The sequence below is a fragment of the Anolis sagrei genome, chromosome 4 (assembly GCF_037176765.1).
Source record: "Anolis sagrei isolate rAnoSag1 chromosome 4, rAnoSag1.mat, whole genome shotgun sequence".
NCBI classification, from domain to species: domain Eukaryota; kingdom Metazoa; phylum Chordata; class Lepidosauria; order Squamata; family Dactyloidae; genus Anolis; species Anolis sagrei.
Window position 1 is genome coordinate 101652546 of NC_090024.1, and position 25867 is coordinate 101678412.

General features: G+C 40.5%; 1 protein-coding gene across 5 annotated transcripts in view; it reads right to left on the bottom strand.

The window, feature by feature from the left end:
- The window catches only part of TRIO (trio Rho guanine nucleotide exchange factor), a 373539-nt gene that overhangs the window by 51329 nt on the left and 296343 nt on the right, over window positions 1-25867 (bottom strand). For all 5 annotated transcript variants that reach the window (XM_060774659.2, XM_067467537.1, XM_067467536.1 and 2 more), the window contains exons 35-36: window positions 6542-6834; window positions 4143-4313 (exon numbers count right to left, since the gene is read on the bottom strand). In XM_060774659.2, the coding sequence (XP_060630642.2) occupies window positions 4143-4313; window positions 6542-6834 (464 nt within the window). The remainder of the gene's footprint in view (window positions 1-4142; window positions 4314-6541; window positions 6835-25867) is intronic.

Here is a 25867-nt window from a genome sequence, read left to right on the forward strand (position 1 = left end):
GGACTCGGAGTGGCTTACATGGGGCCTAGACCAAGGCAACATACAATTAGAAACAGAATAAAATATTAAAACAACATAAGAACAGCATCATCATAAACAATAATAAACAACCATCATAAGCAACAACAGAGATACCTCTAGTCTCATTTTTAAGGGAGAGGGGACCAAGGTGGAAATGAATTAGAGGATAGGCTCTAAAACATTTGGAGACCCACAGGTTGACCAAAACATCTGGAGACCCACAGGTTGAGAACCACTGATCCAGATGTTGTTGGACAGCAACACCCCTCATTGTACTCCCCAATGCAAATAGAAGTTAGACAAGATCTGAAGGGCCACGTGAGCTCTATTTCTTTACAAGACAGTAGAGTGAAAGTAAGTGGGAAAGAAGAAGGAAGTGAACAAAACCCACACTTGCTCCAAAAACTTCCTGTGCATACAAGAGAAGGAACATTTTTCCAAAGGCTGATAAAGAGTCTGAAGAGTTTAATCTTTGGTATGTATGTAAGTTAATATTTCAACCAAAACGCGCATGACCTAATACCTGATAAAAATGTGCTATTTACACAAAAGGTTTTCTGTGAAAGTATCCATAGTGCATATTTCCCAACTCTGTTGGACCCAGCTCTGTAACAGGTAGTCCTCTGTCTGTGCACTGGATATCCTGCAACCCCTAGATCTTGGCCCAAAACTTGTACTTGCAAAATAAGGAAACTAAAATGAGGGCAGAGACTGGGCTTTTGTTTCTCTATTGGAATCTTTCAAGGCAGGTTCTACCATCGTCCTATCCACTCTGGGAGTCCATTTCACTGAGCAGGCAGGAAATCCCCTCTGCTATCCAGGATGTGGTTACCTTAACAATGATTAATCTCCCCAGGAGAGAACCACAAGAGTGCTGAAGAAAGAAACCAAAGCTGCTGAAAACATCTGCTTTACAGAGAAAGGTGGCCTGTTGCCAAGAAAATGTACTAGTCAGGGGCTCACGTTAAAAAATTTACTCTCAAGTCCCATACCACTAAATATGTTAAGCATAACATGTATTCCTTTTCCCCCCTGGAAATAAATAAATATTTCCTGCAGAACTAAAGTCATGCAAAAAGTGTAAGAGCTTGTAACTGAGAGAGAGAAAGAGAAAGAGAGAGAACAAGACAAATAAACAAAGAAGTTAAGTTCTGTGGGTTTGTTTTTACGCTGAATTTATACGTCAGAACTTGTAGTAAGTCAGAACAGGGACATTTAAAAGTGAAAAACAAGAAGAATATACATGGAATAGAAAGGGGGGAAGAAAATTAAATCCTGTATTTTTCAGAAAGTTATAAACTAATCTATTTCTAAGTGCGGTTCTAAGTGCTATTTATAATACCTTCTCTTGGCTGTCTGAAAGATACCAATTTCTGATAAATGCTAAAGAGAAACAATTTATGGAATCCACATAAAAAAAGAGAAGGTACAGTGTTGCCCTGAAAATAAGACACTGTCTTATATTTGTTTTTTTCTCGAGAAGACACACTATGGCTTATTTTCAGGGCATGTCTCATTTTTATGAAGTACTAGCTGTCCCCTGCCACGCGTTGCTGTGGCCCAGTCTGGTGATCTGGAAAATAAAGTAATGAGAAAGTGTTGGTTTCTAATATATGTAATGTCTTTATGCTTGTGAGTAAACAGTATTTCTTGCAGTTTCTTTGCCAGTGTTGATGTGGAGATTGTCTGGTTTGCCTACTCTGGAACATGCAAATCATAGTCCTTCTTTAATGGTCTCTTTAAAAATCGATAATACTATATCTGTGTGTGTGAGAATCATATCTATCTATCTATCTATCTATCTATCTATCTATCTCTATCTATATTTACGACTGGATGGCTCTGATTACATTACTACAAATCCCAAATGTCTATTTCCTCCAAACTCCATCTGTGTTTATATTTGGGCATATGGAATATTCGTGCCAAGTTTGGCCCAATTCCATCATTGGTGGAGTTCAGAATGCTCTTTGATTGTAAGTAAACTATAAATCCCAGCAACGACAATTCCCAAATAACAAAATCAATTTTTTTGAGTGGAGGACATACATTGGGTTGTTAGGTGTCTTGTGTCCAAGTTTGGTGTCAATTCCCCCAGTGGCTTTTGAGTTCTGGTGGTAGCACAAATGAATATTACATTTTTATTTATATAGATGGTACAAATCTACATTTATTCAAATATAATTAAATAGTCGAAGGAGCGGGTGAGAGACTGAGAAGGCAGGTGAGGTCGCGCAAGGGAGGGGAAAGAGGGGGAGGAGGAGCCGGCTCTTCCCTCAGCAGGTGATGGAGGAAGCTGGTGGGAACTGGTTGGGAGAGGCAGGCAGGCAGACCGGCCGGAGCGAGGGAAGGAGGGTGGGTGCATAGTAGGCATGGGCAATCCATGGCTCTAAATAGTGCTAAAGTACTTACAAAATTAGGGAATGCTGGTGCTTTGCTTCTACAGTGTTCTGGTGGTGAAAATTTCAGTATTATTTCATTATTGGTGATTTTTATGACAGAACCAATTAGGAACTGCCATTTATAATGACATTTTGAAAGTTTTGTTAAGAGTTCTGGAATTTTCACCACCAGAACTTTAGCAACAATGTAGAAGCAAAGCACCAGCGCCCCTAGTCTTGTAAGTACTTTAGAACCATAGATTGTCCATGCCTAGTGCATAGCCATGCCTATCATTACATCTTATTTTTGGAGCATGGTTTATATTGCACAAATGCTTAGAAATCCTGCTATGACTTATTTTATGGGTATGTCTTATTTTCGGGGAAACACGGTATGTCTCCAAGTGCTCTGGAGATAATCTTTATTTTCATTTTCACATATTCCCAATATGTTTGTACCTTTGTAATAATTCTGAGGATCTTCTAAAACATAATACATTACTGATTTTTGAAAATTACTTACAACATACAAAATTAGCAGCAGAAATTTCTGAAAATCTGCTTCGACAGACAAAACAAACTCTTATAAAGAAGTTTTTATTTACATTTTACAGATGGTCAAAAAGGGGGAGCGAAAGAAGGGGGAGAAAGACAGCTTTCAAGAATATATCATGTAACCGGGCTAGAAGAAGAACTAAGTGAATGTACAGAAATTGGAGAAGATAAAATGTCATTATTTAGTTCATTGCATGATAATGGAGCTCTATGTAGTCATGCTGGCCACATAATCTTGGAGGTGTCTACAGAGAATACCGGTTTAGAATTGAGATGAGCACCAACCCCCAGAGTCGGACACGACTGGACTCAATGTCAGGGGAAAACCTTTACCTTTACTATGATAAAAAAGTTCAACCTGTGAATAACCTAGCTATGTCACACCAAAGAAGAAACTCTATGTACATGAAGCCTCCTAATTTGAGATAGAGAAGAAGGGATGAACAGACTTTTTTTTAAGTTGGAAAGGGCTTAAACATGTCAGAGAGATGCAGAGAAAAGAACAGATAAGTATGATGATAGTCTTAAAGTCCAGAAAGACACACCTGAACATATGTCCCAATTCTTCAGAATGGTAGAGACAATTTTCCTCTTTAACATAGGCCTTCAGAATACTGGACTGGGTTGATCTGCTGTGTTAGGATTCTATAGATCTGGTTGTGTTAATTACACCTATGGATGCATACTAAGAGTACAGTATGTGCACTGAGCACAGTTTTCAGCTTTACAATTAGAGTAATGTGATGAGAAGATATCCTGAAAAAGAGCATGGGTAATGCTGGCTTATATCTCAAGAGGCCAGAGAAGGGGATAACTAGTATTAACACAAAGCCATAGTAAAATTGAATTGAATTTTATCAGTACTGTCACAGACTAGGATTGTTTAGTAAACTGAGAATTATTCATGAGAGCAAAATGAAGAAAAAAGCAAAACTAAATTATGCAGATCTGCTTATGTAGCATAATTTATGCATAATCCCTATTTTCTTAATACAAACTTGGAACTGCCTCTACAGAAAAATTTATTGTCAACAGTCTCCTACATGTGAATCATTTACTCACTTCCAAGGTTACTCATTGGAAGCTCGTATTTTTCTGCTATGTGCTAGGTGTGACACTACTGAATTTGGACTCTAGTCAAGTTATGCTGCCATGAACAGAGGTGTTCTCTTTCATTTCATTTACCTTGTCATCCTGAGAGTCTGGTTGGAGTAGACTGTGCTGCTGAATTGCCATTGGAGGAGGAAGTGGCACAGCATCAGCTCCTTCTTCACCTTCTTCCTCCCCGCAGCTCTGCATGCCCGAGGAAGATGATTTGGAGAGCGTACCACTGCTCAAGCCCTCATTTCGCCCTCTCTGCAAGCATAACAGCAATAATAACGGTAACAATTCATCTAGTGCTCTACACAGTGCTGAAAATGTCTCATATATGCTTTCGCATTAATACAACAGACCTACCCAGTAGGGCAATACTTCACACTTTAAAATTCCCAGACTTGTGAGCTCTTTGCAGACCCTTTTACTCTCATAATATTTATTTGGCAAGGTTCAACTCATTTTAACCTTCTGGTGAATGAAGTAATAATTTCCAGCATTCTGCTTGGGTTATGGAAACACATTACACTATGTAACAAGATTTTTGTTCCTGGGTTATAAATGTTATTTCCTAATTGGTTCTATCATAAAAAACATGGGAAAAGTTTATTAAACTGCAAAAACTTTGTTTTTGCAGGACATCCTGTAGCAGATTTTGCTCTAAATATCTCATAGAGTCTCAACCAATTCAACATAGTTTGTGGCAGCCGCAAAAACAAAGTTTCTGGAGTATAACAAGTACTTTCAAGGTAACTACTGCACAATTGCCGTACTTGGGGTTGCAGTGGCATGGTGGGTTAAACCGCTAAGCTGCAGAACTTGCTGACCAGAAGGTCAGCGGTTCGAATCCATGGGATGGGGTAAGCTCCTGTTGTTAGCCCCAGCTTCTGCCAACCCAGCAGTTTGAAAACATGCAAATGTCAGTATATCAACAGGTACCGCTTTGCAATACACCATGACCTTCTTTCCAATTTAAAAATATCAAGGGCCCTCCTGGTGGCACAGCGAGTTAAACCACTGAACTGCTGAACTTGCTGACAGAAAGGTCAGCATTTGGAACCCAGGGAGCGGGGTGAGCTCCTGCTGTTAGCCCAAGCTTCTGCCAACCTACCAGTTCGAAATCATGCAAATGTGAGTAGATCAATTGGTACCACATCTGCAAGAAGGTAACAGCACTCCATGTAGTCATGCTGGCCACATGACCTAGGAGGCATCTACGGACAACGTCGGCTCTTTGGCTTAGAAATGGAGATAAACACCATTCTCCAGAGTTGGACATGACTAGACTTAATGTCAAAGGTAATCTTTACCTTTACCATTACTGCACAATTAAACAAGAACAACACTTTCAAACCAGGAGCAGAAAAACTTGTCATACAATGTTAATTGTGTTTCAACGAAGTCAGAGACTGGGACCCTCAGTAATGTCCCCATGGCTTATTGATCAGTCCTTGATGACTGGACAAATTTGGTAAGATTCCAGTTTAATTGCACACTTGTCATCAATAAGGAAAAGCTTATTTAGTTGAACTACAGTACGCCTTTGTGTGATATGTGTTGTCAGTTTATGTGCTGTGTTTGATAATGTTTAATGTTTTATCAGGGGAGGGTTGATTTTGATATTTTATATTGTTTTTTATCGATGGCACTGAATTGTTGCCAACACTGTGAACCGCCTTGAGTCCCCTTCGGGGTTGAGAAGGACAGCATACAAATACCGCAAATAATAAATAAGACAGGCATATACAAACAAAGCTTATGCCTCCATGTCAAAGCTACGAATAAGAAGAAAACAGTAACAACCCTAAAACATACGCGATAAACATTAATTCTAGATCTTTTCCTGCTGTTACTATTCCTATAAACTCTTTGTTGACTGAAACCAGTTAAGAGTTGTGTGTAGTGACCTTCTGGTTCAGTTCTGCAGGACTTCAGAATAACATATCACATATTATTGATGTAGCAGTGAAAAAGCACAAATGTTCCCCAATACTCAAGCTGTTCCACACTTCTCTCTATTTACAGTGACATAGAATGAAGAAAAACAAAACAACACATATAAGAAATGAAAAGACCCAGATGTGACTGTTTATGGAACAGGACTGTAGAAGATTTAGAAAGCAAATTGCTTGCTAAGAGTTCTGGCAGCAACTAAAGAGAAAAAAAACCCTCCTGTCTGCCTGGTTACAGAAAAAGTGACTCAAACACTGATGCCTCCCTCAGTGTGGTTGGTACTGCTGAGAACAAAGAAAAGAGAACAAATGCTGTAGAGCAAATGTAGGTAACTTGGTATCCTTGGATAGCTCTCACAATGTCTGTCTAGGATGACTGGCAATGCCTTCCTTTGCTCTTCCTATGAGTTTTCTCTGAAGAATAATCAGATAAGAAGATGTAACATCCTATTCCAATTGTCTCTATCTCTCTAGTCTGTACTTTGTGGTTAGAAAACTGTGCTAAGCATAAAATGCAGTGACTGTATGAACACATACCTCTTCAATGGTTTCGTCCTGTGGTGTAGCGGCACTGTCATCTGAATCCTTCTGAGAGCCAGTGTCAGCGCTTTTGCGAACTTCTCGACTCTTCTTATGTTTGTGGGCCAGTTTCTTCACGTGGCCATCTGCTTTTCCACTGCTGAGTCGCCTCACTGGGCTAGTGAGCCATTTCCTCAGCGTGTTGCCAGGGCGCTTTGGACCCGGGGAACTCTGTGCCCCAATCATATGGGGCTGGAGTGATGTCACTGAGGCCGGAGGGCTGGCATCGTTGCTGGAAACTGAGAGTGAATCTGAAAATGCAAAAAGAGCAACGTTTTCAGTAAAAGGAAAGCATTTAAGGGCAAATAAGAGCTCTCATTAGCAACTGTGATGCCTAGATAGAAAACAAGTGAGGAAAACTATAAGTTAATTCTGTCACAGGGAGCAACAATGACACTAACACCAATTCTTTAGTGATAGTGGACATTGCCCATGATCTTCCCAATGTAAGCAGTCAAGCATGAATTCACACTGTAGCAATTATGCCACCCAATAGTGTTAAGTTCTCTTGTATGGCTTGAAACAGAATACTATTTTATGTTCCACTTTGTTATCTCTTTGTTACTTCCACTGGATTGACGCTTCTCTCACTGCAACTTCAGCTAGCTACTTTGAGGCTTAGACGGATCATAGGTACAGTACCTACAGTATATGGTGACACTACAGTGGGCCCTCAGTAGCCACTGCTTTTTGGTTCCAGCACCCCCTGTGGCTACCAAAATCTATAGATATTCAAACCTCACTATATAAAAAGACATAATAAAATGGCACCCATTATATAAAAAGAAGAAACCAAAGTTTGGGTTTTGTTATTTTGTTTTTATATTTTCAAACCGTGATTGGTTGAATCCATTGATACTGAATCCGTTGATATGGAGGATCAACTGTATGGTGTCCCAAGCAGATGTGGCATTGACACTTTGTGTACCATCATTTTACCTGAAGATACTGGAGCATGAACCTAATCCATGACCAACAAGTAAACACGTGTAAACTAGCAGAGACTAATTCTAAATAATAAAGTCATTTCTGTACCTATGCCAATTCCTGTACCTATGTTACTATATACCAGCCTAGCCGTCTCCTGCCACACGTTGCTGTGACCCAGTCTGTGTATATGTGTTTTGTGTGTGTGTGTGTGTGTGTATATATGTGTGTATATATATGTGTGTGTATATACTGTATATACTCGAGTATAAGCCTAGTTTTTCAGCCCTTTTTTTAGGCTGAAAAAGCTCCCCTCGGCTTATACTTGAGTCAAAGTTATTTATTATTTTACTCTATTATTATTATTATTATTATTATTATTATTATTACCGTATATTCTGGGGTACAAGACGACTTTCTAAGCCTGGAAAATCATCTCAAAAGTGGGGAGTCGTCTTGTACCCCAGCATAATTTTTTTGGATCATTTTTCCCTCGTCTCCCTCGCCCTTGGCATCCCCGCGTGGTGGAGCCTGAGGAGGGAGGGCGGAGGGAGGGAGGGGGCGAGGAGGAGCAGCGGCAGGCTTCGCTACCAAGCTGGCAGCATGGGAGCCTACTGGGCTGTCCTCATCCTCGCCGGCATTCAGTGGGCTCCGCCTCCGCCCTCTAATCCCAGAAAAGGTGCTGCAGGAGCCAAAGCCAGAGGGGTGGGGGCGGGGCCTCTGGCTACTCCGGCCCCACCCCCCACGGAGGGTCCCCCCCCCGCTCCATCTTCAACTCCTGCTGCTTTACCAGGCCGGCGGGGGTGTTTGCATGCTATGCTGTGCTGTCCCCTCCGCCACTGGTCTGCTGCTAGCTCTGCCTCTGGCCTCAAAGCCAGAGCAACTGCCGAGGGAACCAAACCCAGAGCAGGGAGGCAGTGGGAGAAGAGGACCCCGCCCCTCGCGGCCCCGCCCATGCTCTGGTTTTAGTCCCCTCAGCAATTGCTCTGAACTTTGAGGCCAGAGGCAGAGCTAGCAGCAGACTAGTTGCGGAGGGGACAGCACAGCATAGCATGCAAACACCCCCGCCGGCCTGGTAAAGCAGCAGGAGTTGAAGACGGAGCGGGGTGGGCGGGACTGGGGGGCGGGGCCATCTGCAGGGGTGGGGCGGAGCAGCCAGAGGCCCCGCCCCTCTGGCTTTGGCTCCCTCCTGCAGCAGCTGCTCTGAGATGGAGGGAAGTGGCGGAGCCAAATCAATGCCTGCGAGGGTGAAGACAGCCCTGTAGGCTACCATGCTGCCAGATTGGTAGCAAAGGCTGCCGCTCCTCCTCTTCGCCCCCTCCCTCCCTGCGCCCTCCCTATGACTTCCTCTCACATATTTACACAGGGTCTCATCATATCTCCTCTCAGCCTTCTCTTCTTCAAGCTAAACATACCCAGCTCTTTAAGCCACTCCTCATAGGGCTTGTTCTCCAGACCCTTGATCTGCTCTCTCCTCCCTATGACTTCCTCTCACATATTTATACATGGCTCTCATCATGTCTCCTCTCAGCCTTCTCTTCTTCAAGCTAAACATACCCAGCTCTTTAAGCCACTCCTCATAGGGCTTGTTCTCCAGACCCTTGATCTGCTCTCTCCTCCCTATGACTTCCTCTCACATATTTATACATGGCTCTCATCATGTCTCCTCTCAGCCTTCTCTTCTTCAAGCTAAACATACCCAGCTCTTTAAGCCACTCCTCATAGGGCTTGTTCTCCAGACCCTTGATCTGCTCTCTCCTCCCTATGACTTCCTCTCACATATTTATACATGGCTCTCATCATATCTCCTCTCAGCCTTCTCTTCTTCAAGCTAAACATACCCAGCTCTTTAAGCCACTCCTCATAGGGCTTGTTCTCCAGACCCTTGATCTGCTCTCTCCTCCCTATGACTTCCTCTCACATATTTATACATGGCTCTCATCATGTCTCCTCTCAGCCTTCTCTTCTTCAAGCTAAACATACCCAGCTCTTTAAGCCACTCCTCATAGGGCTTGTTCTCCAGACCCTTGATCTGCTCTCTCCTCCCTATGACTTCCTCTCACATATTTATACATGGCTCTCATCATGTCTCCTCTCAGCCTTCTCTTCTTCAGACTAAACATACCCAGCTCTTTAAGCCGCTCCTCATAGGGCTTGTTCTCCAGACCCTTGATCATTTTAGTCACCCTCTTCCTCTGGACACATACCAGCTTGTCAACATCTCCCTTCAGTTGTGGTGCCCAGAATTGGACACAATGTACTTCCAGGTTAGGTATAACCAAGGCAGAATAGAGCGTGGGGAGCATGACTTCCCTGGATCTAGACGCTATGCTCCTATTGATGCAGGCCAAAATCCTATTGGTTTTTTGTTGTTTTTTTTGCCACCGCATGACATTGTTGGCTCATGTTTAACTTGTTGTCCACAAGGACCCCAAGATCTTTTTCACACATATCGCTCTCAAGCCACGCGTCCCCCATCCTGTATCTTTGCATTTCATTTTTGACAGAAGTCAAACTGGAAAGCTCTTATTGACCCAGGGCCCTCCTTCCTCTTTTCTGATCTCTTTTCCCCTTCTAACAATTAAACATCACCTGGCTGTGTCCTTGAGAAAGTCTAAAACAATTCAAGCTGTCACGGTGATTTAAGGATGAAGACATGTCAAGATGTGACCCAGTAAACATGTGCCATGCCAAATGCTACATTTCTGAAGGATGAGGGTCCAACCTGCCCCTCTCTTCTGATAGGAGGTCCTGATTTATAAAGACTGCTTATAGACAAAAATTCTACAAATGCTTTGCCTTCACCTCAGTACTCATAGTACAAAGCCTGACTTCTATTTGCATGCAAGCTTCTATGCCAACATACATGTAATCTGAACCATTTAAAGCCTGCTTTCATACTTGCCAGCATGATGTAAATGACCCAGAGCGTAAATGAAATTCAAGGGAGGAAGAGCAACTATAATGTCCAATATAAGGTACAATGCCCCTCTCATAGGAACCTGCATGTCATAAGCATTTGAATTCAAATTACCATATTGAATTCAAATCTGATTTTTAAAAATTTTATTTGGTGTGCATTGGAAGAGGGGTGGTCTTATACAGCGAGTATATCCCAAACTCTATATTTTAACTGGAAAAGTTGGGGGTCGTCTTATACCCCCAGTCGTCTTATATGCCGGAATATACGGTATTACATTTATAGGTTAACTTTATTATTTTTATTCTTATTACATTTATTATTTTACTCTCTTTATTATTATTAGAAGGATACATGAACACATGTACATTGAAGAAGGTTAGAATAATGTCAGAGTTGAATAGTCTTATCTTACAGTTTTATGTAAATATTAATAACATTTAACCTACTGATGCTTCAATTAATATAATTTTATTTTGAAATTTACCAGTAATGGCTGCATTTCCCACCCTTGGCTAATACTCGAGTCAATACGTTTTCCCAGTTTTTGTGGTAAAATTAGGTGCATCGGCTTATATTCGGGTCGGCTTATACTCGTGTATATACGGTATATGGTTTTGTTGATGCATTGTAATGTATTCTTCTTTTTTTTGGCTTTTAAAATATCTTCTGCTGTGTTTTTCATTGTTTTTATGAGTGATAGTCACTTGTTGGCCTGTTAGATGTATTGTGTCCAAATTTGGTGTCAATTTGTCCAGTGGTTTTTGCGTTATGTTAATCCCACAAACTATATTTTTACTTATATAGATGAAGTCATCTTAGATGATACATGGCCCCCTAGTAGGCTATTGTTACACCACAATGCAGATGGCACATCATTAATGCATACAGTACCATGCCTCCGAGAGCACGAACTATGCAACAAACAGCAAAATAGTGAGGCCTTGTTCTAACTCAGGTGGTAATGATTCTCCCACTTTAGATTCCAGATGGGGACTCAAATGACCCATGCCTCCCTCCCTTAACACCCTATCATTTCCTAGACACAGAAGCACCATAGGAGAGAGGAGGGTTCTTGCCACAATATGTGACATGTGATCATTTGTATTCCAGGATCAACCTTGATATTTCTGTTCTCCAAATTCTGTTCGCTGTATAAGTTAGGTAAAAAATGCATGGTGGCATAATTCAATCTTCAATTTTAAACCTCTTTTGTACAATTTATATATGGTGTACAAGTGACAGTGAAAGCTATGAAGCTATAAAGAGCAGCTAATCTCTACACAACCCAATAAAAATTGCTGTTGTCCCCTCCACTGTCTGCTGAGATTGCGACTAGCATTGCAATCCCTCAATTTCCAACCATAATCCTCATAATCTAAAGAGCAAGCATTTGGTAGGTTTCTTAAAAATATTAATTAGCATTTTAGACATGAATAATTATCCAAAATAATGCCCTCAGAAGCATATCCTTTTTTTGGAAGAGGAGGGGAGGTCGGGAATGATGAGAAGGTCAGTGATGACTCCTTCAATTTAGAAAATGTGAATTGATTATATAGTTATTGCTACACATGATCTCTTTTAAAGTCCCATGAATTTTCATGAAGATCCTGGCTATTCTCTCATTTCCCGTTTAGAAGATGATAAGCATTTACTGCTCTTGTTAAGTCTTCAAATGGAGCTCATATCCATCTAAGCTTAGCCAAAGATATTGTCCAAGTTCATAAAACTAGTCATAAATACAGGCGCCAGATGAGCCTTTGGGACTCTCTAACCCTTTTATCAGATTACTCAAGGGTTCACTTTTGTTTAGACTATCTAGAAACCCTCTGAGGGATAATTTATTGCTCTCTTCTCAAGCCTGAAGTACAGCTCCATATGTGCCTCTGCTAATGGAGGTCGAAGTTCATATGAAGTCCACAATTTTAAAAAAATCAAGTGAAAGTATAATAGATGTGCTATGATTAAAATGAGCAATAAAATATTTCCAACCAAGCAACTGACACTATTAAATCGCTTGACACAAAACTAAGAAACCCAATGTTGGATTTTGTTTTAAACTTAACCGTATCTGTCTCTTAATGAATGAAAGATATCTAGCTCAGATTGTCTTGTTCAGCTCCAGATGACATAATTTTTAAGATACGGTTATCCAGAACATATATTTTGTTCCATTGGAATATATCAGCAAATGATACAGATTTTCTGACTTTCCCACCACTTCTTTCCCAGCCAAATACAGTACACACATACACTGATTTATATAGGTTAGCGCTGTCATTCATGCTATTGTAGCATAATTATCTACTATTGGAAATTCATTTAGCATTAATAGCTGAAGAAGCAACTTGCTACTCAAAGAAAAGAAATGCAATCCAATTATCCCAATGCCAATAATCACCTACATGAAAACTCCCTTCCCTATGTTTGATAACCCTGTTATAAAAGTATGCTACAGAATAGCAAAATACATAAAAGATATTATCACCTTGTTAGGACTAATCCTTAATGTTACATCACCATCCCTTCTAAAAGTCATGAACACATGCCAGCATCTTCTACAATGAAGGTAGAAATAAACACTTTTTGACAGTGTGGAGATTTACTTTAGCTTTAAGTATGTTTTAAAGCTGAAATAAATTACCTCTTGGGGGGATTTTTACATTCCATTTAAGCACAATCATAAACCGTTTTCCATGGAATAATGTAATACATTGATGTGACAAATATGTTTACAAAGACATGTTGTTATATACTTGTGAAGAAATGGTAATTGGTTGCAGGCCAGTTTTCCTGAACAGTCAGAGTCTTTCGTACACTCAGGTTCTGCAGTCACAAATTCAACCAACCACAGCTCAAGAATATTTTTAAAAATCCAAACAAACAAAAAAAACCCCAAAAACCAAAACCCTGATTTTCCCATGCACATAGTACTACGTTGATGTTTAGGCATGCTTTCCTGTATCTTTTTCCCATTTCATTAATCCTCAGTCCCTCTCTAGGAATTGCTTCAGTTGTTTGCTATTTTATATAAGGTTTTTTCCCCATGTCAGGAGCAACTTGAGAAACTGCAAGTCGCTTCTGGTGTGAGAGAATTGGCCATCTGCAGGGACATTGCCCAGGGGACACCTGGGTTTTTTGCCATCCTGTGGGAGGCTTCTCTCATGTCCCCGCATGGGAAGTTGGAGTTGACAGACAGGAGCTTACCCCGTTATCCGGATTTGAACCGCCGATTTTTCAATCAGCAGTTCAGATGGCACAAGGATTTAACCCATTGCGCCATCGGGAGATCTTTTATATAAGGTATACCATGTATAATGGGATAAGAATCTACAGATTTTAGTATCTACATGAGATCCTGGAAACAAACCCCAACAGATACCAAGGTCTCACTGCACTTCTATAGGGTTGGGCGATTTTGTTCGTTAATTTCGTAATTCGTTATTAATTCGTATTTAAATTAGCTTACGAACCGATATTGAGCCATGCAGGAGTAATTAAAAATCGAAATGAATTTTTTCAATTTATTTCGTAATTGTTTCGTAATCGTTTCGAAATCGTTTCGTAATTATTTCCGTATGTCTGGTGCAAGTTTTAGGGTTGTTGTTTGTTTTATCAGTGATAAAAAATAAATTATCACACCAACAGTCAACAACAGAGGGAGAGGGAAGCTTCAGAAGTTCCCCCTGTCCCATTTGGAGGGTTTTTTAGCATATTGCGCAATCGCGTCCGCCATTAACGAATCAATTCGTAATTGTTTCGAAATCGGTTCGTAATTGTTTCGTAATTTTACGAAATTTCGTATACTTCGAACTTTTTTAAAGGAAAATTTCGGAATTCTTTTAAAAAAGGACACGCAAAACCCCCCTAAAAACAAATCGAGTTTAGAAACAAAATTTTTCCGTGGTTACCCAGCCCTACTATTTAGTAACTCAGACATTATATTCCACAGACAATTTACAACAGCAATGTATGTTCCTTACCATATTGCAATGTGGTAAAACCACTGATATAAGGGAGGTTATTTGCTCAGTTTGCATTAGAGATGAGAAAGCCTTGGAAAAAAACCCAGAAAAGTTGGGAAAAAAACCCAGTTCTTTTTCCCCTGAAGTAATTTTCCCCTGGAAAAATAAGGGAAACAAGTGTGTAGAAAAAAACCAAAACAAAAATCAGAAATCTTTGATTAAGGTTTATGTTCATGTTATATAGTTTGTATACCATGTCATAGATATTTTATTTATCATGGGAAAAGAACAAATTTTCTACACACTTTTCAATTTTTCCAGAAAAAAAAAGGCTTTGGAAAAAAACGGGGAAAAAACAGTTTTCTCCCTGATATTTCCCCAGACCTTCCCATTTTTAGTTTGCATACAACTGGGCAAGAAACACTACTGGCTACATAATGCACAATCTGCAGATGCTACAATCTAGACCAGTGGTTGTCAATCTGTGGGTACCCAAGTGTTTTGGCCTACAACGCTCAGAAATCCCAGCCAATTCGCCAGCTGTTAGGATTTCTGGGAGTTGAAGGCCAAAACATCTGGAGACCCATAGGTGGAGAACCACTGATCTAGACCAAGTCCTCAGTAGGGAAAGGACTGCATAACTATGTGCATAACGAGTACCTTAAAAACAAAAGAACCAGAGAATGAAATCACACCAAATTTGGTAACAAAACGTCTCACTACACAAGGAGTGACCATCACTCAAAAAAATATGATTTGTCATTTGGGAGTTGTAGTTGCTGGGATTTATAGTTCACCCATAATCAAAGAGCATTCTGAATTCCACTAACGATGGAATTGAACTAAACTTGGCGCGCAGGCCTCCCATGACCAACAGAAAATACTAGCAGCGTTTGGTGGGCATTGACCTTGGGAGTTATAATTCACCTACATCCAGAGAGCACTGTGGACTCAAACAATGATGGATCTGGACCAAAATATTCCATATGCCCAAATATGAACACAGATGGAGTTTGGGGGAAATAGACCTTGGCATTTGGGAGTTGTAGTTACTGGGATTTATAGTTCACCTACAATCAAAAACCATTCTGAATGAACCCCACGAATGACAGAACTGGGGCAAACTTCCCACACAGAATCCCCATGACCAAAAGAAAATACTTAAGGCCATCCAGTCCAACTCCCTTCACCAGGACAAGAAAATGTAATCAAAGCCCTCCTGACGGAGAGCCATCCAGCCATAGATATAGATAGATATATATGATTCAACCACACCCACACAGATATAGTATCATAGATTTGAAAGGGACCCCAAGAAGGACAATTATATGTTGCATGTTCCAAAGTAGGCAAGCCAGACAAAGAAACAGCAAGAAATACTGTTTATCCACAAGCATAAAGAAATTTCATATATTAGAAACCAACACTTTCTCATTACTTTATTTTCCAGATCACCAGAATGGACCACAGCAACGCATGGCAGGGGATGGCTAGTCTTACATATAAAGGTGAGCAGCCAATGTTTACACACAGAATTGTACTTCTGTCCTTAATTTTTGTGACACATCATGGCTAAGACTTCATAACTAACAGTGGTTTAATGATGGGGAAAAATCGTGTTAAGCATCACTAGGGAGAATGTTCAACACAATTATTTCTCCATATACTTCATGTCAGATTAAGAAAAACACATAGAGACCATGATGTGTTCACATATGTGCCTAATTCACACCATATCCACACAGAGATATCTTATTATCTAGGACTTCTTGCGTCTGTACATTTATTGGCCACATCATATAGCAGCTAAGACTGCAAAAGAAAGAGTCAGCTAAGTTACAATCTTGTGTTAAGCAGCTCACTAGGAGTTAGACAAACAATTAACTCTCAGCCTAACATCCCACTTCCAGAATAAGAATACTGTTAGCAAATCTTACATAACAATAGCAATAAACGTATGAAAAATGTCTCTAAAATCTAAAGTGATAAGATAATATTAAGTGCTATTGTACTGCCCATATGTGACATGAAACAACAAACAGTGACTAGATGTATCTGAAGATAAACCTTCACATGTAACAAAATCTGTTTCACATTTCTTGCTGTTGTTGCCTTGGCAAAATTAATTGGGAAGAGATTTGTCATTGCTTTTTTCTAAGGATGAGAAAGTGTGACTTGGCCATGGCTACCCAGAGGCTTCCATGGCTGAGTAAGATTTGAATCCGGATTTCTTGGGAGTCCTAATCTAACATCTAAACCGCTGCATCATGCTACTACCAACCACTATAACATGTGGTTTTACATGTAGTCAGTGCAATCAGAGGAAGAGAGAACACACTTTGAGTTGGGAGAATAGAAGTCAAATGCCTAGTGGGAATGGGTCGTGATTTTGATAGAAAGGAACTTAATGGCTTAGTGGTTTGTCTGGAAAGTAGTAGATTACGATTCTCAATTTTCAGAAGCATGATTTTTAAAAAACCAAAACATGGGGAGGAGCTCGGAGGATCGTGTGTAGCCAAAGTTTTGTCCATTCCAGTCTACATACACATTTCCCATATGGAATTGAAACTGATGTAGGAAGTGGTCCTCTTAGAAGTCTCTTACAGCTGAACTGTATAAAGCACTCAGACACAAAAGTGTTGGACTGAACCCAGCCTGAAGTCATTTCCCTTTTTGTTGACATGGGAAACAAGCCATTTTCCAACTCATACGAAACAGCCTTTTCTGTCCAGTTGAAATAATATTCAATTAATTGCAGGCTAAAAGTGAACTCGAAAAGTGTTCAGTTATCTATAACACTGGTATATTTTCTCTTCATCTGATAGTGATTGATATCTTGAAAATCATACTGAAAGATGTGATATCCTCTGAAGAGAACTGAGCCAATGTACGAGGGTTGAATGAAAAGTAATGCCTCCGCTTTCATTACTTGGGTTTGGATGGGAATATTTTAATAAATCAAATGCAGATATAATCCTTAGAATGTGCTCTTTAACTATCACTTTTCACATTTCCACATAATCACCAGACACTTGGATACATTTCTGCCAACAATTAACAAGTTTTCTGAAGCTGTCCGGAAGAAGTCGACACTCTGTTTCCGCAACTAGCGTCTCGCAGTTCTCTCAATGTCTTCATCAGAAGCATAATGATCTTCTTTCACATCAACACAAACACCATAAACATCTTGCAGAAATTCTTTCACATCAACACAATCTGATGAATCTCTTTTGGGCTGACACCTTCTGCTGTCAAAAATTCAATGACTGCACGCTGCTTAAATCACATTGACCAACCATCTGCACAGGGTTCCATACTTTGCACTTTAACAACACAACCGTTCAATGCTAAGGATTCCCACCAAAATGGAACTGTAGAGAAGAGTCTACTGAACAAGCCAGTACCTGCCACATACCAGTACTACCATCTGTTGAGGAGTTACAAATGTGGAGGCATTACTTTTCATTCAACCCTCGTACTATAATATAGCAGTGGAGAATGTGTGGCCTTCCTGATGTTGATGGAGGGATAGGGGAGGAGCCCCAAGGGCTCCACGGAGCACACTTTGAGAACCACTGATCTACAGGGCCATATGTTCCCAATACATCATGCCACAGACAGTGTGGTGGATAAGGCAAAATGAGCCAAGTTCAAATGCTCAAACTTTATGCTTACTTGGTAGTTGTTTCTCTTACTCTAACATATCTCACTGTCCAAAGTAAGTGTGTGGGTGGTGTATGTAAACAACTATACTGCCTTGTGCTTCTTGGAAATGGGATTTGAGAAAACTAATAAATGAATTTTATGGCTATTCTAAGCATCACATCACCTTTTAACCAGCATAGCTTCTGTTGGGGCATGTTACAGCTTGGAGAAACCTAGCAATAAAGCTTAACCCATAGTTTCTTTATATTTAATGGTCTCTGCTGTTGTAATACTTATATTTATATCCTGAATATTTCAGATATTACAGAAAGTTATATAAAAACTAAACCCCTCTAAGTATGCACATCAAACAACCTGGTAAACAAATATAATATGCAGATTATAAGCAAAAGAAAGTTTAAAACTATAGCATTAGCTTTTTTTGTCGTGTCAGGAGCGACTTGAGAAACCGTAAGTCGCTTCTGGTGTGAGAGAATTGGCTGTCTGCAAAGACGTTGCCCAGGGGACGCCAGGATGTTCTGATGTTTTACCATCTTTATGGGAGGCTCCTCTCATGCCCCCACATGGAGAGCTGGAGCTGACAGAGGGAGCTCATCCGTACTCTCCCCGGATTCGAACCTGCGACCTGTCGGTCTTCAGTCCTGCTGGCGCAAAGGTTTAACCCATTTCGCCATCGGGGGCTCCTCATAGTGTTAGCTAATGTATCAACAACTATTAGGCATGGTTGATATGTACTACTCTTCCAATTACTGGAAGTAGAACTCAAATAGGAGGTAATTATTCATTTTCATGTCATGTACTGTATATGTTCTTTTCAGATTTTCTAACTGGGAAGATGTGAACATAACGATGGACAGGGTATAGGGATTTTATCTTTGAAGATCCCCACCCTATCACCAATTGCGAGGAGGTGCTTGTGTGTTGCTGAGGTTGGCAACGGCAGGCCCTAATAATGGAGGTATTTTACCTCAGGCACTTTTTAATTTCACCGCTGCCACCAATTGTACAGATGTGGTTGTTATGGAGGGAATTTACCTCAGGTCTCAATTGTGTAGAAGAGTATATTATGGAGGAGGCCAATTATTATTTGTAAATTAAGGTAATTGCCACCAACATGAGGTATTTGAGGTACCACCAATGAGATCTGGCTCTATAGACGCCGATTAGTTGAGATGAGACGGTTTTCAACAAAAGATAACAAGTTTATTGTGTTCAAAGCTTATGGTTGCAGGCTGTTAAATAACTTATGGAACTTTGAATACTGCGTAGTTTATAATACGTACAGTCCACTCTTCCAGATAACACAGCTTGTGGCTAACTTTCACTGAGGTGAAGCTCTCTAGTGAACAATGTTTCACTACTATAAATAGCCTTTCAATTTGATCTTCCCTCGATCAAATCTCTGATCTCTAGTCCTTCCTTAACTAGGGATCTTAATTAGGCTTCCTTTAGTCTTCTTTGACTAAAGAATCTGGCCCGGTTTCTTTCTTCAGCCCTCCTAGACTGAAAAACACCAGCCACTCACCCACAAGCCCCTCTTTCAGGCCTTTCCAAGCCTCTCTCTGCTGTTTTTTTTAAAAAACACATATAATTTTTCCTGCTTGGCTCCGCCCACTTCTCCCTTTCATGAGCTAGCCAGCCTCGTCTCCTTGGCAACGCTCACTGTGGAGTCAAACCAGATGACTCCAGTTTTAGCTACTGTTACAAACACAAATACATACTCTAACAGTTAAACACAAACATAATAACAATGACTTCTGCACACTAACAAACTAAAAAAAAAGAAGAAGACTGTAATGGGCCATGTCTCTAAGTCTCCAGGCAAGGGTAGAAACGTCCCATAGCCAGGATTTTGTTTCCGGGGGGGGGGGGGGGAGTGGAGTTCGATTTGGGGGGGGGGCTGAGTCTGAGTGAAAGAGGGTCTACCCTAGCAAACCTTTTGTATCGTTACCCCAATACTCCCATGTATATGGGATATATTGAGCATGATGATCAGATCATGATATGAATGACATAACAATTTAAATAATGTACTAGTAAGGCCTTCTCACGGATCACCATGAGAATTTCGGGGGGGGGGGCTGAAGCCCCCCAAGCCCCCCGCCCCCCCCCCCCGGCTACATGTCTGCGTCCCATGACCTTTAAGGGCTGTAAGTTTTGACCTATTGCACACACAAGAAGCCAGTGAGTAAGAAAGAGAGCACACAAGCAAATGGTAAAGTGCTCGTGTTCACCATGTAATACTTTTTAAAAGCCAGATGCTACATATATGCTATTATGGGGGTGCTGGGCTGAGTAGCCCCTAGAGGCATTACGTCCAGCAGATCAGGCCATCTGACATCATGAAATGGCTGTGTTTCTTAGGGGCACTGAGGGGGGAGGGGGTTGAGTGAAGGCTGGAGCTAGCCTGTGAAAAGAAAAAAAGCAAAGTAGGGCTATTTTATATACACTCAAGGCAACTCCCAGTTTGCCATGTCAAACCTGTTTAGCTGGGAGACACAGGTCCACCACATTTTAGATACATAAAAGTCTCCATTCTATATTGTAAAAAGAAAAGTAAAGTAATACATGTGAAGAAGTCTGGCACAGCCAAAGATCTGAAGGAAGCATTGGCTTTCTTCTGATTCAAGAGGGAAACAAACAAATTAAAAGCTGTGTTTGCATGCTGGGTTTTGGCTGGAATTCTGTTGGGGGATTCCACTGGAGTAATTGTCAGTGTCCATAAAGATCAAACCAGTCCATACTCCAGGAAATAATTCCCAACTGCTCACTGGAGGGGAGCATATTAGAGGCATAGATGTACTTTGGCCACATAATGAGAAGACAAGAACGCTTGGAGAAGATAATGATACTGGGGAAGATTGAATGAAAAAGGTAGAGGGGCTGTAACAAAATATCTAATTATAATATGGGTTTTGAATACGTTTGTACAGAAGTTATCGAAACTATGTATATGTTTAACTGTTAGAATATATTTGTTTTGGTAACAGTAGCTGAAAGCTAGAGTTAACTGGTTGTCTCCACAGGAGGTTGCCAAGGAAACCAGGCAGGAGAGAGAGAGAAGTGGGCGGAGCCTAGCAATAAAGTGTTATCTGCATTTTGAAGTGAAGCAGTTCACTTGGGGGTTTGGAGTCGGAGTTAGCAGTTGAGAGATAGAGAGAGTGGAAAGTAGAGAAGCAGTGTTGGTGAATAGTCAGAGGTTTCTTCAGTCTAGGAAGGCTGAAGGGGGAAACCTAATTGGTTTCATTAGTCAGAGAGGACTAAGGGAAGCTTGTTTAGATCACTAGTTAGAAATGTATTAGAGATCTGGGGTTTGATCACGAAGAGATCAAACCAGAAGGCTATTCACCTTAGGAAACATTGTTTAAGAAAGTGCTTCACCACAGTAAAAGTCAATTACAAGTTGTATCATCCAGAAGTGTGAACTGTATTGAAAACCAAGTTACATTTAAAGTTCTACCAGTTCTCTAAGTTATTCCAAGTAAACCAACAGCCTGCAACCATACGCTTTGTACAAAATAAACTTATTAACTTTTGTTTGAAGACCGTGCCATCTCCATCTATCTGCGTCTGGGGAACTAGTTCTCATCGGCAAGACCTCACGTTGGTAGCAGTTACCTGAATTAAATCTATAATCATCCACACCTATTTAATTGGTAACAGAATTTAAGAACAGTCTTTACATTTGGTGACAGAGGGTTGGTACTTTAAAGTTAAAAAACCTATACCCTGTCTGTTGTTGGAATTGCAGCACCTTCGCAATTAGCACAATTGTACAACTAGTGTGTGCAGACTTCGCAAGCGGGTGGTAGCCCTGTTCAACTGGTGCACAACCTTTACAATAGGGCTAGCATCGCTGCAACGTTTATTAAGGTTAGTATATTGTAAGTACAGGTCTGCTTCAGCTGCAGCTGCTTTGTTGATGTGTTGCCGTAGCAACAAAGTTTGCTGTAGAAATGTATCTAGTATAGCTGAGATCAGGATCCAAAGGGGGCGGAGCTAACTGCCAAGAGGAGGAGAGCTGACATTTTAAAAAGTCAGTCTTTGGCCAGAGGAGCCAAAGGAAAGGTTGGGTCTTACTGTGTAAATAATAATAATAATAATAATAATAATTATTATTTAATACCCTGCCACCATCTCCCCATGTATTTACTGTATTTATATACTGCTTTTCTCACCCCTGGGGGGACTCAAAACGGTTTATAATTTAAAATACTTGGCAAATAAATTTCTAATCATATAATATACATCATTATCTTATGTATCCATGCATTTCTACAATGTGTAACATGTACGATATTTTAAAGGATCAAAATAGAAATCACACCCTAGTAAGTTATCATACTTCATTTTGAATCATCTATAGCTTGAGGCTTTATCAGAATTTCTTCTCCACATTTTGTGTTTCCATTCTTCCCTCCCGAAACGTATGAAAGAACAAAAGGTCTTCTAAAACACACTTGTTCTAGAATAGTCATGATGAACTCACTGAGACTAATCTAAAGGAAGTGGTTTCGAAGCTATTGCCAAGAGTAAAACAAGCAAAATGACTATGTCTAAGTGCTTGATTCCTTTTCAGGGAGAGGTGGAATGAGGGAGAACTTCCAGGAATGTTAGCTTTCCTGATAATCATCAAGTTTGAATGATTGGATCATGGAAGGGAAAATGCTGTTTAAAGGTTTTCTTCTCATATCAAACGTCTAGCATGAGATGAGTTGCAGACCTCTTTTCCAGGCTGAAGAACTAATGCACAAAGAAGAACTAATGCACAAACTAATGCTGAAAGACATTAGTGTGGAGGACCAGTGTTGTCCTAATGAGAACAAGGTCAAAACTGGACCCATTAAAAACAAAATTGTTAGCCTCAGGCGGACTGGGAAACAGCTCTGCTGAAGAGACGTTTCCTTCTCCTATATGTTTACTTCAGTATAGGGCCTCCCACATCTCTAGTTGGCATTAGAGTTAGGTCCGAATCACTGTTTTTAGAGGTCCATTTTCATGTAATTTCCAAAAACAGAAAGAAGAAGAGAAGGAGATTAAAAGACCAGTGAAACGAATTCAGAGAGACAATATTTTCGGACAGAGTTAAGTACACAAAATAACCGAGGTAGGAGGATCTACTGCATCTTTTTTTCTCCCCAGCAGAAGAAGCCTCCTCCATTTTTTTCTTGGAAAGTTATCTCCTCTTCCAAAGAGGACCCTTAGAACTTGCTTTCCCAGTAGAAACAGGATAGGGTGGCCATTGAAATTTCCTCTCAGAGCATGATGGGAGTTGAAGTTTCTGTGTGTGTCCTGGTGGTGTCCATGCTCTGATTGACTGAGAATGAATACAACAGGCAACTACAATTCCCATAACCCTCTCTTGCAATTATTTTTTAAAAATGTTATGTTTAAAACTTAAAATAATTCTAAAAAATCAGTAGATTGGTGAAATATTTTGAAACTTGGCTGGTCTGCAGTTGTAAATGGGTCTACAACTGACGTAGGTTTCATGCAGATAGGTCTTAACATGGCTGAGGATTGAGCAGTTTAAGTTTCCCATTGTAGCCAATGGGCTGAATCTCTGCCGAATGAAACAGAGAACACCCCTCCTCTTTTGGTTAACTTTCTGGTAAATGGGATGAGGGGTCAGATAAAAATGTACCCAAAAACGGTATGCTTTTTGCCCCGAATGGACATGACTAGTTGGTATTAGGTCTGTAGGCAGAACTAGAATTACCATGACTTTTAAGATAGGAGCTTCAGATAGTTTTGAATCATTTGATGACTTGGATCAAAATGTGTAAATTGACACCATACAAAAGAAAAGAAGTGAACTTTAGATTTCCTAAAATATCACAATGATGTGTGATTAGTAATGGTTTAGTCATGTAAGATCAACTTTTTTTTTGTCACTGACATCCAGTGATAGGCATGCTTGCATGAATCACTCCAAAAGTATGCTAAGAAGAAATGGTATTTAAAAGGGATGATGGGTAAGAAGATGACAATGGCCTCTCTCATCATATTCTAACCAGAACAAACATTTTTATATTCAACTACTGGTCTTAATATCTCTCCATCAGTTGAACTGCTGGTTGTGCTGGCTGGAGGATTCTGGTAAATGTGGTCCAAAAAAGTAATGTTTGTCATTGAACTTTTTGCACCTTTGAGTGCTTTGTGAGCCGCTACGAGTCCCTCCAGAATTTTTTTTTTGTTGTGTCAGGAGAGACTTGAGAATCTGCAAGTCACTTCTGGTGTGAGAGAACTGGCCGCCTGCAAGGACATTGCCACAAGGATGTTTTATCATCCTTGTGGGAGGCTTCTCTCATGTCCCCACATGAGGAGCTGGAGCTGGTAGAGGGAGCTCATCCACCTCTCCCCGGATTTGAACCTGCGACCTGTTGGTCTTCAGTCCTGCTGGCACAGGGGTTTAACCCACTGCGCCACCGGGGGCTCCTATTTATTTATTTATTTACAGCTTTTATATTCTGTCCTTCTCACCCCGCAGGGGACTCAGGGCGGATTACAGTGTACACATATATGGCAAACATTCAATGCCAGTTTTGACATACAAACATATACAGATACACACAGAGGCTATTTAACTTTTTCTGGCCGCCAGGGGAGCTGTAGCTTTCATTGTCCATCTGCGACTCTGATGAAGTACTTCCACATTCCCCGCATGCTTCCCCACTGGAATGCTCTACTGGAGTCTTCTTTATGGCCTCATAAATTAGTTAATTTAGCCTCCCCACATTTTAAGGTGTGTCCTACTCCTCCAGGAGATGGTGGTGGGGTACAAATCAAGTATTATTATTATTATTATTATTATTATTATTATTATTATTAGCTACGATTTTAACTCAGATTGTGTTTCTTAGGGTGAGCTCATTTATTGTTTAAAACCCTGATAATAATCTGAACATCATCAAACATCAATTTTAGTAATAACAGAACATTTTTTTCCTATGTTCAAAGCCACAAGCCCTTTCACGTATTTATTTGGACACTGTATCTTACTTAGACACAAAAATAGCAAGTTTGCTTTAAAAGTTCAGGAAGTTAATGAGACTTCCACAGTAGCTTCCCATTCATGAAGTAGGTGCAAAAGAGCTCAAGAAGTAGGAAGGAAAATGGGGCCTGCAGTACATTAACAGTCAGACATGCCTCCCTACAGCATCCAGATGTGTGCTGTTCCAGGAGAGATTTTGCAGTCCATTGTTCTGGCGGACTCTGGCGTGGGTCTAATGCAACACATTTAACAACTTCCATCTGTGCCACAAAGGAAAGGGCTACATGCTTCTTACAGAACTGGCTCACGTCCAAGAGTTTTACACCACCCTGTCAGCTACATGGGTTAGTTTACTGCATTCCAGCCTTCACCCTCTTTTCCTGAGCGCCCTTTCCCAGCAATCGTTCCATGGTAATACAATCCCCAAGAAGGAAGGGAGAGGATACATTACATACATGCACATTTGTCAGGATGGATATGAATGCTAAGCAGTGAGTGAGAAAAACTGTCCCAAAACACAACTAGAAGAAACTGAGCCAATAAGATACAGAGCACAATACGACTATGGGAGTTCAACATGAGTTGAAGCCATCTTGCCTCTTCCCCCTTCGCTATAACAGGACTTCTTAAACTTTTTCGACTCATTATCCCTTTGAACGTAAGAAATTTTTACATCGCACCAGCTTCATAGGTATATAAAATATGTATAACAATCAAAAATTTACTGATAGTAATTCAGTAATTGAAAGGCTTTATAAAAAAAGACTGGTTTTCCTTTTAGTGGAGAGTACAGCTGAAGCATTTTCTGCAAA